This window comes from Neovison vison, chromosome 2 (genome assembly GCF_020171115.1).
Source record: "Neovison vison isolate M4711 chromosome 2, ASM_NN_V1, whole genome shotgun sequence".
NCBI classification, from domain to species: domain Eukaryota; kingdom Metazoa; phylum Chordata; class Mammalia; order Carnivora; family Mustelidae; genus Neogale; species Neogale vison.
In genome coordinates this window covers 16,832,708-16,850,040 of record NC_058092.1, presented here as the reverse complement: position 1 = coordinate 16,850,040, position 17,333 = coordinate 16,832,708, and the positions used below count along the sequence as shown (strand labels likewise).

The 17,333-nt window shown below is 50.9% G+C and overlaps 1 protein-coding gene across 1 annotated transcript; it reads left to right on the top strand.

The window, feature by feature from the left end:
• The first annotated feature begins 4,992 nt into the window (after nt 1-4,992).
• LACTBL1 (lactamase beta like 1) lies at nt 4,993-15,871 on the top strand. Its single transcript, XM_044236319.1, has 6 exons — nt 4,993-5,095; nt 7,497-7,606; nt 9,429-9,586; nt 10,575-10,810; nt 13,827-13,932; nt 14,890-15,871. The coding sequence occupies exons 1-6, from the start codon at nt 5,047-5,049 to the stop codon at nt 15,869-15,871; spliced, it is 1,641 nt and encodes a 546-aa protein (XP_044092254.1). The 5' UTR covers nt 4,993-5,046.
• Nucleotides 15,872-17,333: the final 1,462 nt, after the last annotated feature.

The following is a 17,333-nucleotide window of genomic DNA, read 5'->3' as shown; positions in this document are numbered from 1 at the left end:
CCCCAGGTCCCTGGCAGGAGTGCCCCCCATTCATCCCCACTACCTGCTCAGTGAAGCTTTCCTCCCCCTCCCACCCAGAGGCTGAGTTCATGGGTTCCTTGGAGGCCCGAGAGCTGTCTGCTCATGTTCTGTTTACATCTCCCTCCCAGAGAAATTTCTGCACTAGCACCAATTAGTGGACAGCTTTCTAGGGGCTTTGCATGCATTATCTCATTTGCCCACATCTAACTTCTATGAGGTGTAGGAATGATGGTCATTCCCATCACACAAACAAATGGAGACTCAGAGAGGTGAAGTCCAAGGCCAGTAAGGGCAGAGCCAGTGTCGAGTCTTGCTTCACCTGACTCCAGAGCCCTTCTGTGTGGCCACTCCCCCATCCTGCCGGCTCCACGGGGGACAGATGTTGGCCAAAGGCTCTGTAGCTCTGTGCCCAACACACAGCTGACCCCTGGAGACTGTATTCTGGATGAATGACTGGACAAGGAGGGTTATACCAGGGTGGGCAGTGAGAAGGAGAACGGAGGTGAGTGTCTTGAGACTGTAGACTGCCTTGGGAAGGAGCTGGCGAGGGGTGGGATTTGGGGGGAAGTCAGACTCTTCCTGAACCCTCCCCTTGCCAGGATGTTCCAGCCGGGAAGGGAGAGGGGTACTGCAAGTCCGCATGTGAGCAGCTGATGAGCAGCTTAGAGGTGAAATACTGACTCCGCCTTTGGGTCCCTGAGGCTGGAGACAGGCATGAGATGAGACTGGGCCCCAGAGGAGGGCTGTGGGTCAGGAATGCAGCGAGCCCAGTCACCTGGTAAGGTGGGGTGGGGTGCTGCAGAGCCCGGAGCTCGAGTCCCACTAGGTCATGTGCTGTCCATGACTTCAGTGAGTGATTTAAAGTCTCTGAATTTCGTTCTGCACTTGGAAATGAAACGCCCATCTTCTGGCCCCTGTGACAGATCAGGTTGCTCTCCCATCAGGGCTCCCTCCCTGGCCCTGCCCCAGGGGTCTTGTGCTCATACTCAAAGGGAAGCCCCTTCCAACTTCCCTCCCACACAAACAATGTCAGAGAACCCCGCCATCCACCCCTTGTGCCTGAAGCCCCGTCTTGCATCTGACACCTAGGTGGGGAGACATCCTAACGCTCTTGGGCTCTTTAGTGGGTTCATTTTAAAAAATGGAGGTATAGTTTATGTGCATTCAAGAGTCACTCTTCTGGGTGGACAGTTCTATGAGTTTTGATAAATGCACCCAATCCTGTGACCACGATCTGGTTATAGGATGGTTCTGTCCCCTCCCACAGTCCTTTCTGCTCCTCTGTAGTCTACCCCATCCCTACCCCCAGATGGCCACCGAGTGGTTTTCTGTCCCTACAGTTCTGCCTTTTACAGAATGTTATGAAAATGGGATTATACGGACTACGGCTTTTTTTTTTTTTAAAGATTTTATTTATTTATTTGAGAGAGAGACAGTGAGAGAGAGCATGAGCGAGGAGAAGGTCAGAGAGCGAAGCAGACTCCCCATGGAGCTGGGAGCCCGATGTGGGACTCGATCCCGGGACTCCAGGATCACGCCCTGAGCCGAAGGCAGTCGTCCAACCAACTGAGCCACCCAGGCGTCCCCGGACTACGGCTTTTTGAGTCTGGCTTATTTCACTTACCAGAATGCATTTGAGATTCGTTCACGTTACTGGGTGTATCAATAGCTTGTTCCTTGACACTCCTGCTAAGTGTTCCATTGTAGGGATGTAAGAGAGTTTGTCTATCCATTCACCAGTTCAGGGACATTTGGGCTATTTCCAATCTTTGGAAATTACGAATGAAGAAGGGCTTTAGTGGGAACCCCAAATTCTAGAGATGGAAATTGAATGAAATTTCCAGGTGGAAATGTTAACTCTTTACAAATAGTCCATCCTGCTCCAACGGCTGAATACACTGGGGCCCAGCAGGGGAAGGGACTTGTCTGTAGTTACAATCAGCTCAGGAAATGCGGCTGAGATTTGAACCCAAGACATCCAGCTTGCAGAACAATGTAAAATCCAAAACATATTTCCTGGGCATCCCCAGCAGAGTGCTAAGAGCTGTGGGTGTAAAGGCCAAGAAGGAAAGATCCTGGTATGGGCGACATCTGCCCCAAGGAGGGAGCCAGACCAAGAAGTCAGTAGTGACCAGGGCGGATTACTATTACGAGGCAGGATGGGGTGTGCATTAGACAAGAGGCCCTCAGTTCTGCCTAGGGGAGAATGAGAAGGCTCTAGAGGTGCCCAGGGGTCTTATGGGAAGAAAAGAAGTTTGTCAGGTGAAAAGGATAGAAAGGGCCTCCCAGAGGGGAATGACAGATGCAAAGCCATGGAGAGGGGGACGAGGCATGAAGAGACAAGGGGGAGGGGAGAAGGAGGAGAGGTAGGAAATGGGCCCATGGAGCCAGTTAGGGTCAGATCATAGCAAGCCTCTCCAGGCAGACTGTTTCCTGTAGGACAGTGTCATAGTTCTGGGCTCAGCGTTTGAGCTTCCTTCCTCATGGAAGAGTGTGTGGGATTGGACAGAGAGGCAAGGAATTGCAACTCAGTGAGACCCTAACAGAACAGAGCCTACAAAGGGTATTGGTAGGTACAGACCCTTGGTGTGTTTCAGGGACGACATAGAGGCCAGTGGGGGACAGGACTGGAGTATGTGATATATGGCACTGAGATGACTGATTATACACATGGAAAAATAAAATTAGATTTCTTCTTTATACCATAACCCCAAATATTTCTGTGTATGAAAGTCTAGAAATCCACATTTACAACCTCTGTATACACACACACACACACACACAGAACAAACAAAAAAGACAATATTGATGAATTTGATTTGATTGGCAGGAGCCAAAACCAAAACTAAAAGCCCTTATTTTATTTATTTTTTTAAAAAGATTTTATTCATTTAACGGACAGAGAGGGACAGCAAGAGAGGGAACACAGCAGGGAAGTCAGAGAGGGAGAAGCAGGCTTCCCACTGAGCAGGGAATCTGATGAGGGGCTCGATCCCAGGTCCCTGGGATTATGACCTGAGCCCAAGCCAGATGCTTAACAACTGAGCCACCCAGGCACCCCCCAAAGCCCTCTATTTAACAATAGTATCTCCTAGAGCTTATACTGTGTCAAACAAAATATACTTTACATATATATCAACTCACTAAATCCTTACTAATTTATGAGACAAGCACTATTATCATTTCCATTTTACAGGTGCAGAAACAGAGGCACAGTAGGGTAAGTGACCCTCTTAAGGTCACACAGTCAGGAAGTGGTTGAACTGACATTCAAAATTAGGTAATCTGGCCACGGATTCACCACTACACTATTCTGCCTCTCAACAAGTTATCATAAAGACAATGTGAAAAGACGAAACACTAGCAAGAGCATCCAGAACCTACAAAGAACTCTAATACATAAAGAAAATTGAATAGGAAAAAACAGGGAAAGGATTAGCACAGTCCATTCACAGGAAAGCAAACCGAAATCTACACAGTAAACTCAGGAGAAAGTGGTCAACCTTCTCAATTAGAAATAGCTACAAGAGGGGTGCCTGGGTGGTTCAGTGGGTTAAGCCGCTGCCTTCGGCTCAGGTCATGATCTCAGGGTCCTGGGATCGAGTCCCGCATCGGGCTCTCTGCTCAGCGGGGAGCCTGCTTCCCTCTCTCTCTCTTTGCCTGCCTCTCCATCTACTTGTGATTTCTCTCTGTCAAATAAATAAATAAAATCTTTAAAAAAAAAAGAAAAAGAAAAAGAAATAGCTACGAGAATCACAGGTGGGGGGAGCGCCAGCTGGAATGACAGCACCGGAGAGCCTGGACAGTATCCAGGGTAAGCTGGGAAGGGCCACACCGTACCACGCAGAAATTTCACTTCCAGCCACAGCGCTCTACTCAAATGCATAAAATAGGCACTTAAAAAAAAAAAAGATTTTACTTATTTATGTGAGATAGAGCACCAGTAGGGGGGCCCAGGCAGAAGGAAAGGGAGAAGCAGATTCTCTGCTGAGCAGGGAGCCCAACCTGGGACTCCATCCCGGGCCCCCGGGGTCATGACCTGGGCCGAAGGCAGATGCTTAATGGACTGGGCCACTCAAAGCGCCAGAAAAGAGGCATGTTTTTGAGGCCTCCATGGTCTAACTAGTACACTTTGAGATATCTTCATACAGCAGCATGCTCTACAGAAGTTGAAGTGAACAACCCAGAGCTACATGCATTGTATTGGGAAAAAGGAGGATAACACAGTAGGATGTACTTTACAGAAGTTTTAAAATGTGCAAAGTGATACTACACGCTGTTTGCAGATGCAAACGCAGAGTAAACGAATGAGAACATCCTGGCAATGACCAACAGCGGGATCAGAATGAGCATTCCATCCGGGAAGAAAGGGAGGAGGCGGAGTCTGCAGGTGGTACAAAGAGGGCATAGGATGGACGACCACACACTAAACAAGTAACTGACATGGTAATTTTTAAAGCGTAAAGATAGGAGGAAAATAGGGTAAAATGTTAAGATCTAACAAACTCCAGCCCTGCCCTTGGAGAGCTCGTACTCCATTAGGAACATCATAGTAGTCCAACAACTGTTGCATTAGGAAGTTGGACTTGTACCACGATGGAGGCTTGTACAAAGGGCCATGGAGGGGATCTGGATGAGGACGGTTGGGGAAGGCTTCATGGAGGAGGTGGCATTTCAGTTAGTCTTAGGTATTTTATTAAGTACACAGGAGAGAGATGGCATACCTGGTGGAGGAAACAGATTGTGCAAAGGCCCAGAGGTGCAGAGGTACACGTGTGGCCCACCCGTTGAAAGGGTCATACTGGGAAGGACCTTGCTTCTACAGGTGTGATATTTCCCCCAAACTGTGGGCTCTCGTGATGTCTGGGTGAACCTAAGGCACGGTAGGGATCCTGCTGACTACTGGGGGAGCTGTAACCTGTGTCCTTCCCCTTCTAGGTGGGGCGGCTGCCCCGCCTGTCAGGAGTGAAAAAGAAGTGGTTCTTCCCAGCTTCCTGCAGCTTCTTCTTCCTGCTCTCTGTGGTTATGACTGGCTGCTTCCTGTGGCAGTACCACCTTCCCAAACTGAAGACCAGTGAGTGCACCCGCAGCCTTGGGTTGCTCCCCACCCCTGTGGGTTCTGTGGGCCGGGAGCTGCCCCTCCTGATCTGAAGGTGTAGGGGCGAGGCCACAAGATTTAGACCCAGAAGCTCTGGCTTTCATTAGGACTCCGACTCTCCCTAGCTGTGTATCTTTGGGCCACTCCTGTGACTTTTCTGTGTGTTGATGCTCTCGTGGATCCCAATACCACTTGGGTTTCCTTAAACTACCTAGTCTGGCTTTAAAACTCAGGATCCTCCAATATGTGCAAACAGAGTTTCTCTCGCCTGGTCTTCAGCCCTCATGGTAGGATCGCCGGGCCCAAACCCCCTTTAAAGATCCTCCCCCAGCTGTATCTAAGACCCTGGGAGGAACAATGAGGTGTCCAAGAAATGGAGAGATGCTGCCATTTCTTGGAGCATCTCCATCAGGGGCTGGTCAAGGCTTGGCAAATGAGTCACTGCTGCTGGTAATGCCCACTGCACCTTCTGTTGCTATAGCAACTCCTCTGACCTCCATCCTGCGGGGATCCTGGATCATCCAGAACCCCAGCTCTCCACTAAACCCAGAGAATGTCTCGCTCTGTTCCTGTTGTGTTACAGATGTCCAAGCCTCAGTGAGGTGGTCTGAACTCCTAAAAAGTCCCGTGGAAATTGTGCAGAAATGGCTCCTTTTATTTTCCTGCTGGTTTTTCCTTTCCCACCCCAACCTGTTCTTTCTAGAGTAAATTCCTTTATTGGGGCTTCTTAGTCCCTTAAGCAAACAGTCCCCGAGTAGGTGGGTCAGCCTGTCCTCTAGGGCCATGCTTCTTAAACCATCAAACTAGCAGCCCAAAGCAAACCAGTATGACTATAAATAGATACAAATGAAATTAAGTGAAAAAAAAAAAAGAGAGAAATTAAATGAAAAAAAAAAAGAGAAATTAAATAAAAAAAAAAAGACTACAAAATAGAAGCCCAAGTTTTAAGACTCAACACAAAATTACTCCATCAAACTGCTGTCGAAGTTTCTAAATGCGTGCTCTCAAATTTTCTCCTTAATTTGTTCTGAATGGGAAGCAAACGGTTCATGGACCTGTTTGGGTCTGCTGAGCATGGGGATCTAAGTACTCTCTCTCGTGTGGGTACCCCCTGACAGCCTGTTAGATATGAGGACACTCTGGTTCTACCCCGTATCTACTGAATCAGAACTGAATTTCTTTAAAAAGTAGGCTCCATACCCAGCCTGGGGCCCAGCATGGGGCTTGAACTCATGATCCTGAGATGAAGACTTGGGCTGAGATCATGAGTTGGACGCTTAACTGACTGACCCACCCAGGAACCCCTCAAATCTGGATTTTAAGATTCTCACGTGACCTTTTGTGCCTATTAATGCAGGGCTGGAGGAACCAGCCCCCCCAGGGTCCCACCCCAGTGACACTCCAGCTTTGGCTGAGCCCTCCCTACTCCAGCTATTAGACCTGTGTCAGAGAGTTGTTGAGACAGTTTCCTTCAGGCTTGTCATTTTTCTGTTTGGGACTCTATCAGTTACGGAATGCTGAGTAAGCCCCCAAAACTACTGGCTTCAAACAAAGTGATCTATTCCTTCTCCTTATTCTGAGGGCTTGCTGGCGGTTCTGCTGCTAGTCTATCCTGGGCTCTCTCAAGGCCAGGGCCAAGTCCCGGTAGTCTCAGGAGGCAGTTCGAGGATTCCAGAAGGGGGCTGCTCCTCTGGGCACTTATACAAGCTTACTCTATACTTTTTCAAGGCTGAGGGGGAGGTCTGGGGCCGCTATGATGATCTCTCAGCCTGAATCCTGTCCTGCCAGGGTCCACACCTCCACCCCCCAACCCCCACCCCGAGGTCCCCAGGAAGCCATACACCTGAACCAAAGCAGAATGCGACTTAGAGCAGCTATCCCTGTCACCACTCTGGTGACAGAAGGCACTGTCCCCTATGGTTTAGGCCTGAAGCCCAAGTAGAGCCCAAGTCTACTTCTCCACCCAAATGCAGAATCAGAACTAGAGAAGGAGACAGACAGACAGATGTGGCTGAACCTGACCCAAGGAGCCAGGACTTTTCTAAGTCAGCTGATTACACGGAGGGAGGAAGCTGGTCAAGCAGGAGACAGGGGCTGCCAACTGAGGGCTGTGGTGTGACTGGCATTTTGAAGGCCAGTCATCATGTGGTGGGCGTGGAACTATCCCTTCTCCCAGGGAGACTCTGCCTTTTGCCCCTCGCTGCCCATGTTAGGTCACTGTGCCCCACTGTCTTCTGGGGAGGCTGTGGCCAGCTGGGAGGGCTGGTCCTGAGGCATGGCTCTGGCCTTTGCTGCCACCTTCGCATCTCTTCTAGGATGACCCCTGGACTCCTGTCCCGATCTCTGTCTCCCACCACCATGTGATGTTACCTTCCAGGTTCCCTGGGACCAGAGGTGACTTCTGCCCCTGTGAGGATGTGTCCCCGGCACCCGGAGCCTGTGCCCCTGGCTCACCCCCTCCCTGTGTTGAAGGAGGCCCTGGAAAAGGTCAGTGATGATCCAAGGGGGACCTGGTGTGTGGGCTAGGCCTGGGCGGTGAAGGGGAGGGCACGTTCTGGGCACTGGCAGTGGTATTCACTCTCTCACTCATTCATTCATTCATTCATTCAACATACAATTCTTGAGCACCTGCTCTGTGCTAGGCACCAGGGAGACAGCAGGAAGAAGGTTCTGTCCTGCTGGAAAGAAGTACTAGTCTGGAAGGGACAGAATAGTCAAGACAAGTAACAACGATAACTGGGGGGTGTGTGTGAGAGCGAGGGTAGGGAAAGTTTAGGAACTATGGGGTACAGAGAGTTGGCTCTGGGGTCAGTGGTGTCTACACTGAGATGTGAACAAGTAGGAGATATCCAGATGATAAGCATTTTTATAGTAAGGGAGCTTGGGGGAGTGAAGCGTGTACTCTGGAGAGAGGGGCCAGCACACGCAAGGGTCCAGGGGCAGCGGAGTGAGGGCAAAGCACACACAGAGAGCTACAGGGCAATTCAGGCCGGTGGGGCCAGAGGTAGGGGAGGGAGAGGGGATGTGCGGGGAAGACAAAGCCCTGACCCCTGGAGACCAGGGCCATATCCTTAAACACACCCTACAGCGTAACTGTTAGTGCTGCTAACACGTGGCAGCCAACACGAGACGGGGCTGCTGGCTGGCGCTGGCCTGTGCCTGTCAGACCCCACTCCCCGGTCACTCACCTCAGGAGACACGCACAGAGGTGAAACACGACTGGAAGTCTACAAGCAGCAGCACAGCGTGGGGATGTGACGCTGTCGTCTGGGACGGTGGAAGGGACAGATGTGCACACGAGAGAAGGCGTGGGCCAGCACAGAGAGACATCATCAGTGCCTGCAAATATGTGAAAAGTTTAGTGACGGAGAGGAAGCAAAGGGGTGCTCTGAGGCTCCAGGGTCACAATCAGGAAATGAAACAAAGCACCAGTGATCCCCATGGCTGCTCTCTAGTGAGCACCTAGTGTCTGGGGACCTCTTTCTGTGGACCTGAGCCTTGGTCTACAGAGGAAGACACCGAGGCACATGGAGGCAAAGCTAGCGCTGGGCTGGGAACCCCAGGCGGACAGAGCTCAGCTCCTGATCTGCGAAGTGGCTTGGCGGGGTGGTCTGGCTGTGAATTAGGAGCAAGGGCTGGAGTTCGCTTGGGCTTTGAATCCTGACTCCACGAACCATTAGCTACTTGGGCAAGCCACTTCGGGTCTCATGAATCCACTTTTCTCATCTGTAAAATGGGGAGAAGCGAGTACTGCCTTGTTAGGAGGATTAAGTGACACAATGCGTGAAAATAACTTTATATGAAGCCTGGCACATGCCAAGTGTCCAACAGATAGAGGAGTTCTCACCCGCACTGCATTTCATTATTGAAAACAATGTCTTTTCAGTCAATGTTCAGAGAGGGCCTGTCCACCCTCTATCATGAATTCTCCAACATTAGGGGGTCAGAACGGGCCTTCTGGAGGTGTTCTAGGGCATCACAGGGTTCAACTAAACTAGTAGTTTAACCCCTCCCTCCTTTTGCATTTTGCCAAAGTAGTATTTCTTTGAACAGAAATCTTATGAGGAAGCCCTACACAGAAAACACATTTAGTGGAGCTGGTCTGGTTGCAAGTGGGTGGGGGTCCCATGCCAGGGGGGTTCTGAGAACCAGAGGTCCAGAGGCTCCAGCAATAGTGGGGAGAGAACGGAGGGGAGCCAGGTCGGGGCTGCTGTGTGCAAGGGGTGGTGTGAGAGTGGGCCGGGTGTGCAGAACAACTCAGGGGTGTCTCTGCACCTGCGCTCTGAGCCTCCTGCTCTCCTCCTCCAAGGTGGACGGGATCCTGCGTCAGGCACTGTCTGCCCCGGGCCTGGCTGCCATGTCTGCCGTGATCATCCACAATGACACTGTGCTCTGGACTGGGAACTTCGGGAGGAAGAATGGCTCAGACCCAGCCTCTGGGCCCCCCAATGAGTACACCATGTACCGGTCAGCTGGGTGACCACAGAGTTCTCTGGAGGGTGGCAGGGATGGGAGGACATGGGAAACCTAGGAGGTAGGGGGACTCAAGAGAATCAAGACAGTGGGTCCAAGATGCCAGGGCTGTTATTAAGTCCTGACAATTTACAGATGAGGAGACCGAGGTCCAGAGAGAACCAGAGAGTGCCCAACATCACACCACAGGGATAATAGGTCAGGAAGGAATCCCTTCTGGAGAGCCCTTAACCCCAAACCTTCCTAACTAGAAAAGACTCCCTGTGTCCCATCCCCCCTGCCCTTCTATCTGCCACAAAGGGACTATAACCAGTTCCTGGCCCCCTGCCCCAGGTCCCTGTCAGTCATTAGCAGTGGTCCAGATGGAAGAAACGTGGGACCCTCTGCTGCACAGCCAGAGTCTCCCCTCCAAGGAGCTGCCTGTGAGATCCTAAAAGTTGACCATGCAGAGTGAACATGGTCACTCCCGGAGATACTGCGAGGATGTTAGGGGTTCCAATCACACTGCACCTGGTATGTGCCAGGCACCGGGCCAACGATTATATTTGCTATCACTTACTGAACACGTACATACCTGCCGGGTATGCTGCCAAGCACTCTACGTGCCCAATCTCATTCAATCTTTACTACAACCTATAAAATGGACAATGACTCTCAGATCTAGTGCTTGCCCAAGACCACTTGGCCAGTGTGAGGCAGAGGTATGAGCCCAATTCACGTCTGTCCTAGATTGGGAAGGGCCTGGGTTAAGGGCTGGCATGGGGATAGGCCAGGAGTGTGCCCCCACCACTGTGGTATGTTCTTAAACATCCCAATGGCAGTTTTACAGAGGCTGGTGAATTTCCATCTGAGACACTAGGCAAGGGTAGACTTGGTGCTTTCCTAGAACCCTAGAAAGTTGGGGGGTGGGGGTGCAGGGTGGAGGTGGGTTGTAGGGCCAACTGCATGTCCTCTGCACCGTTGTGCCCTTAACACTGTCCAGGATCTCCAGCATCTCCAAGATCTTTCCAGTCCTCATGCTGTACCGGCTGTGGGAGGAGGGCATTGTGGCCTCCCTAGATGACCCTCTGGAGAGGTACGCCAGCACCTTCACCATTAACAACCCGCTGGGCATGGCATCAGCCCCTGAAGAGAGCCTGATGGACGGGCTGGAGCAGGTGGGCCCAGCCCCCAGGCCTTCGCCGGTCACCCTCCGAAGGATGGCCAGCCAGCTCTCGGGTGAGCAGCTCTGAACCTTCCCAGCTCAACCCAAACCGTTTCAGGTGCAGGAACCGAGCAGCAGGCCCTCACCCAGCCTGGCCATCCCACCCATTCCCCATGCCAGGCCGGGGAATATCTACAAATGGAGAATGGCTCAAAAACCTAGGACAATCAAATAAGATGCAGCCCCAGAAAAAAGGGGTAACAATGTTCTTTATTACGAGATGGAAAAAGATATAATGTTAATTTAAGTGGGACAAAAAAGCTCAAACAACATGTCATATGCTACCATATGAATGGATAAAACGATATACACTACATAGGGTGCATATGGGTGTATGAAAGTGTATGTGTAAGAAAGTACAATGTACATATTACATGACACACTTATATAAACTATATGGATATACACATACCAGCCATTTCATCATTTCAAATGGCCTGAGGTCTCAGTTGATGGATGTGACTGGTTATCACTTCTGAGCCCTGATGGTGTACCCAAGGCTCAGCAAGAGGACGGAGCCACCGGAAGTAGCTCATGCAGGACAGGGTCAGTCTTCTCCTTCTTCTCATTTTTTTTTTAAAGATATTATTTATTAGCAGAGGGGCAAAGGGAGAGGGAGAAGCAGACTCCCTGCTGAGCAGGAAGCCCGACTCAGGACTCCATCCCAGGACCCTGAGATCATGACCTGAGCCGAAGGCAGATGCTTAACTCACTGAGCCACGCAGGTGCCCCAGGACCAGTCTTCTTGTGGGAGAATGGCCCAGTGGTTAAGGGCATGAGCACTGAAATCCCATCTCTGCCCTCTTTGATATTTGGCAAGTCACTGAACATCTCTGAGCCCTACTTTTCTCCTCTGTAAAATGAGTGAGGTTTACATTATTCCTGGGGATTAAATGAGCTAATGAGTGTAAAACACTTAGCGGGGCACCTGGCACACAGCAGGCCCTTGTCAATGTAGCTTTGGTTATTATAGCCAGGGTTGGACCTAGGTTTGGTGGGGCCTCATGTGGATATAATCCTGGGGGTCCTCTTTAAGAATACATTGTTACAAAATCAAAATTAGATACAGGTGTTGGAAGGGGCCATGCAGTTGAGGAGCCTGGAAGCTTAGGCTCTTGTTAAATTGACCCCGGGGGGGTTAGAGCTCTGACTCCTGGGCTCTCTCTAGGGGCTGTGTTGTGGCTTCTTGTTTACCCATAAACCCAGGGACCCCAGCACCTTGTGCTTGGTTAGTTTTAAAACATCCCACATGTCTTCTCCTATAGTCCCAAGGGGCTAGCTGAGCCAATGGCTGCCTGCTTAACTCCATTCTAAGCTCTCAACGTCTTCTGTGATTGACTCTGTTATCTGGAGCTCTCTCCCATTCCTGGAGCTTTTCATCCCCTTTCCAAGTTAAGGCTACTAACACCTCACCTCAACACAACACCACAGCAAGTGCTTCAGCCCATTTAAAGATGAGCAAGTAGAGGCTCAGAGAGGTAAAGTACATTGTTTGTGGCCACACAGCAAGAAGTGTCAGAGTCGGGGGCACCTGGTAGCTCAGAGGTTGAGCGTCCGACTCTTGATTTCAGCTCAGGTCATGATCTCAGAGTTGTGGGATCAAACCCCATGTTGGGCTTTGCGCTGGGCATGGAGCCTGCTAAAGATTCTCTTTTCCTTTTCCTCTGCCCTTCCCTCCTCTTCTTAAAAAAAGAAAGAAAAGAAAAGAAAAGAAGAGAAGAAGTGCTAGAGTCGGAACTTAAACCCAGGACCAAGACTCCATCTCCCAATTGCTTAACCCAAAAGCCTTTTGAGTCACCCGGACACCTCCAATCCCCACACCCTCCACATCTCCTCCAGGAGCAAATTCTGTTGGCTCCCCACTCAAAATATATCCAGAATCCAACCACTCTGCTGCTAGCATCCGAGTCTAAGTCACCATCCATTAAACATGGATGTTTCAAGTCTCCTTATAGGCTTCCTCGCTTCTGCCACTGCTCCTCCCTCCGCCCCCTCCCCCCCCAACGTCTGTTTTCAAACAGCAACTGGAGCAATCCTGATAAAATATATGTCAAATCACATCACTCCACTGCTCAAAACCCCTGCGGTGGTCAAATCCCACTCAGAGGAAAAGCCAAGTCCTTCCAGCGTCCTCTAGCACCCTGTGGCATATTCCTGTCATGTCTCGGCTCCAAAGTCCTCCCCTTCTCACTCCTCTTCAGCCACACTGGCTATTCCTCACTGGTCCTCAAACATGCCAAGGCATTTCTGCCTCAGGGCTTTTGCACTAGCTGTTCCCTCTGTGGGAGACATTCTTTCCCCACACAGCTCTCACCTGCTCAAGGGTCACCTTCTCTCTGAGGCCTTTCTCTGATATACCCTTGGATAAAATAACAATCCCTCCCTTCTTACATGCAATTATTTTTCTCTACAGGATGAATATTTATTTCTTGCCTGTCCCCTCCACTAGAATGGAAATTCCATGTGGGCAGGGACTTTATTTTGCTCACTACTGAACCCACAGTTTCCAGAACAGTCCTTGAAACAAAAGGGATGCCTGAAAACTACTGAGTGGAAGGATGGAAAGAATCCCAGTCCCGTGAGCCTTCCCATATTTGTCGCATCCAATAAACAGAAAATTCCAAGTGGGCAGAGGAGCGAAGTAGTTCCACAAAACCTGCTCGGGTACTGACCTCAAGAATTTGGTGGACTCAAACTTCTATGGTGGATGAGAACAATTATTTTTTGAACAGTTGCTATGACCAGGCCCCATTCTGAGCATTTTATCTCAACTAATCCTCACATGAGCCCAACGATATAGGAAAATTATTTCTCTCATGTTATAGATGAGGGGACTGAGGCTCAGAGAGGTTAAATGACTTGCCCAATAAAACACAGGCATGATTAGAGTCCAGGCTAGACTTTTTTTTCTTTAAGTGATTTTGTGGTCCTTACTTCTCAATTCATGGAAGGTGGGAGAGGGAGAGCACCCAGGGATCCACTATCCCACAATCAGCTGGTCCAGCAGGTCTGATCGATGGTCCTCTGCAGGGCTGCCCAGAAGGCTCCGATCCACTTCGCTGCTGTGGACGGGCAGCACCCAGGAGGCCCTGAGCCTGCTCAAGGATGACGTGCTGGTAGCAGACCCTGGAACCAGGTGAGGAGTGTGTCTGATGCCCCACACAAAATAGGAACCACCCAAGGTGACAAAGCCCTCCTAGGACAGAGTCTGTATCACCTTGTCCTAAACAGGGATCCCTGAATGTGTTCCCTGTTCTACAGCTGGGCGGACAGGCCCAGACAGGGGGCACAACAAGGCATGGGGAGGCTGGGCCCAGATCTAGTGTGAACTCCGTATTCTGTCGATTCATCAACTCAGCTTTCATTGACCATCTACTCAAATGAGATACAGCACCTGGCTATTGAGATATGGCAGGGAACATTATAACCAGGCTGCTCCTCGCCAAGTGTACATTGTTCTGAGTGAAGACCGGACATTTTCATCAGTGAACAGATAAACGAGGGAAATACAGATTTTGCCAAGTGCCATAATGGAAATAAATGAAATGTTGATGAGACAGGGAGTGGATGGCTGGGGTGACCACTGAACAAATCCCACCCTCCCAGCCCTCCCCCCTACCCCGGCTTTGGGAGCAGTAGGGTTTGGGAGAAGGATGGGGTGAAATCCTGCCTCCTATTTGTTATACTTGAGCTAGGAGCTCCCTGTCATTTTTGCCCTACAATCGTCTCTAGTTTTCCATTCGAGAAAATAAATCATACTAAAGTGTAAAGAACTAAGATTTGTTTTATCACTCTCTTAGGGGCATCGCTGAGTCCAACTCTTCCCCAACCTGCCCTGTGCCCATGGGCAATTCTCTGCCCGTCTCTGGGCTTTAGTCTTCCCAGATGTAGGATAATGACTTGTATTCAATGACCTCTAAAGTCGCTGTTGAGTCTGACCTTCGGGGATGCAATGAAGCAGGTTTCTTCTCAACCCCATCCAGTCCAACGAAACTCTGGTGGCATTTCAGTCTGAGCAGGTGACGCGGGGCTCTTTAGGGCCTGGAGACACTCCTCCAAGGCCACATCCCAGTTTCCACCCTTCCTCTTCCAGGTGCCATTACAGTACGTTGGCCTTCTCTCTTCTGGCCCACGTCCTGGCAGCGCACACCGCTGAGGGTGATTACCAACGCTGGATCGCGGAGAACGTGCTGGAGCCGCTGGGGATGGCGGACACGGGCTTCGACCTCACGCCCCTTGTGCGCGCCCGCCTGGCCGCCGGCTTCTACGGCAGCGGGCGGCCCGCGCCGCTCTACGACCTGGGCTGGTACCGGCCGTCTGGCCAGATGTACTCCACCCCCGCCGACCTGGCCAAGCTGGCTATGGTGCTCCTGGGCAGCGGGCCCCGACGTCTCCTGCGGCCCGACGCGGCCAAGACCCTGCTGGCGCCGCTGCTGGCCTGCTCGGGCGCCTACTTCGCCAACGAGACGGGCACACCGTGGGAGTTCCACGCGCAGCGGGGCTACCGCGTGGTGCGCAAGGACGGCGACCTGGACGGCTACGCCGCCACCTTCTCCCTGGTGCCGCCGCTGCGCCTGGGCCTCGTGCTGCTGCTGGCCGGGCCGCGGCCTCCTGGGCGCGACCTGGTGGCGCAGGCCTATGACGTGCTCCTGCCCGCCATGGAGAGGGCCCTCCGGGAGGCCGAGCCCCGCCCCGCGCCGCCGCCCAGCGCACGCCCTTTCGTGGGCTACTTCACCTTCGCCAACAAGACCTTCTACGAGGTGCGCCCCGGGCCGGCGGGCGAGCTGCGCCTGCGCCAGTTCGGGCCGCGCGTCGAGGCGCTCGTGCCCCCCGCCTTCCGCACGCTGACGCTGCGTCACCTGCGCGGCCGCGTCTTCCAGCTGCACGTGGCGCGCGAGTTCCCGTGCGCGCTGCCGCTCGGCGACGCCTGGCTCTCCCTCGAGGCGCAGCACGGCCAGCTCGTCCGCTTCTACCCGGTGGACCGCCACGGGCTGTCCCCGGGCTTCGACGTGCCGGGCCTTAACACCTACCGGGTGCTGAGGCTGCAGCGCAGGCCCGTGTTCCAGCCCCAGTGACGCGGGGCTCTGGCCCTCCCGAGCCTCCCTCTTCCTCGAGGTGTGGAAGGTGGAGCTGCGGAGGTGGCTCTCAGAGACGCCGACCCCAGCTGGCTTTTGAACTGTTCGTCATGCCGGGGTGGGGGTGGGTGGAAGAGTTAAGTAGAGACATTTAGAGTACGCGCTTAGAAACTTTCATAGCAAGCTGCCAGCGTACTTTCTTTAAAAGATTTATTGGAGAGCGAGTGAGTAGGGGGAGGGGCAGAAGGAGAGGGAGAATCTCAGGCTGACTCTAGGCTAAGCCCGAGGGGAGGTGGGACTCGATCTGACGACCTGAGACAAAATCGAGAGTGGGCTGCTTAAACGGACTGAGCCACCCTCCTCCCCAGAGTACATTTGTGTCTGTTGAATATAAGACAAAACATGGGCTTGTATTTTGTCTTTTAAAAATCAACCCTACTGAGGTTTAATTTGTAAGATCTATATACATTTATATAAAATGAAATGAACACATTAGGTATGATTTTGACAAATATTTATGCCCACTATTATCAAGATAGGGAAAATTTCCAATGTCCCCCAAACTTCTTTTGCTGTCAGTTTCCTCCGCTGGACCCAGCCCTAGGCAACTGCTGATCTATTTTTAGCACAATGGATTAGTTTCGCCTTTTCTAGAATTTCATATAAATGGAATCATTTCATTGCCTGTTCTAGAATTTCATATAAATGGAACCACCCCCCCTCCCCCGTGCCCCTCCTCAGGATGTTTATGAGGTCCACCCATGTTTTTGTGTGTATCAATAGTTTGTTCCTTTTTTTTGCTAAGTAGCATTCCATTGGTTTTATCACATTTGCTTATCCATTCACCTGCTGATGGACATTCGTGTTGTTTCCAGATTTGGGCTATTGGGAAAAAGCATTTCTGTATAAGTCGTTTTGTGAATATATGCTTTGATTTCTCTCTGACTTTTCAGCTTTAGGCATGCTAGCGGTTGCGAAGTCCTATCTCACTGCGGTTTTAATTGTATTGTATTGTGTTGTATTTCTTGTATTGTAAAAGTTCTCTCTATGCTCTGGATACAAACACTTTGTCAGATCGGGTATTATACATATTTTCCCTCAGTCTTTGGTTTGCTTTTCCAGTTTCTCTCTTAATGAGAGAAGTGGGTGAAGAGCTAAAGTTTTAAAATTTTGATGAATTTTATGCCTGTTGGATCTAATATAAAATTTAGGCTTGTCTTTTGCACGTCCTTTTAAAAATTATACTTTTTATTTTGAGGCAATTATAGATTCACATGCAGTTGAAGGAAATAACCAATGTATCTTTCACCCAGTTTCCTCCAATGGAAACCTCTTGCAAAACTGTAGTACAATAGCATAAGCAAGTACTTGACTTTGATAGAGTCAAGATACAGAATATTTTCCTCAGGGCAAGAATCCCTCTTGTTGCCCTTCTCTGGCTGTGCCCATTTGCTTACCAAAC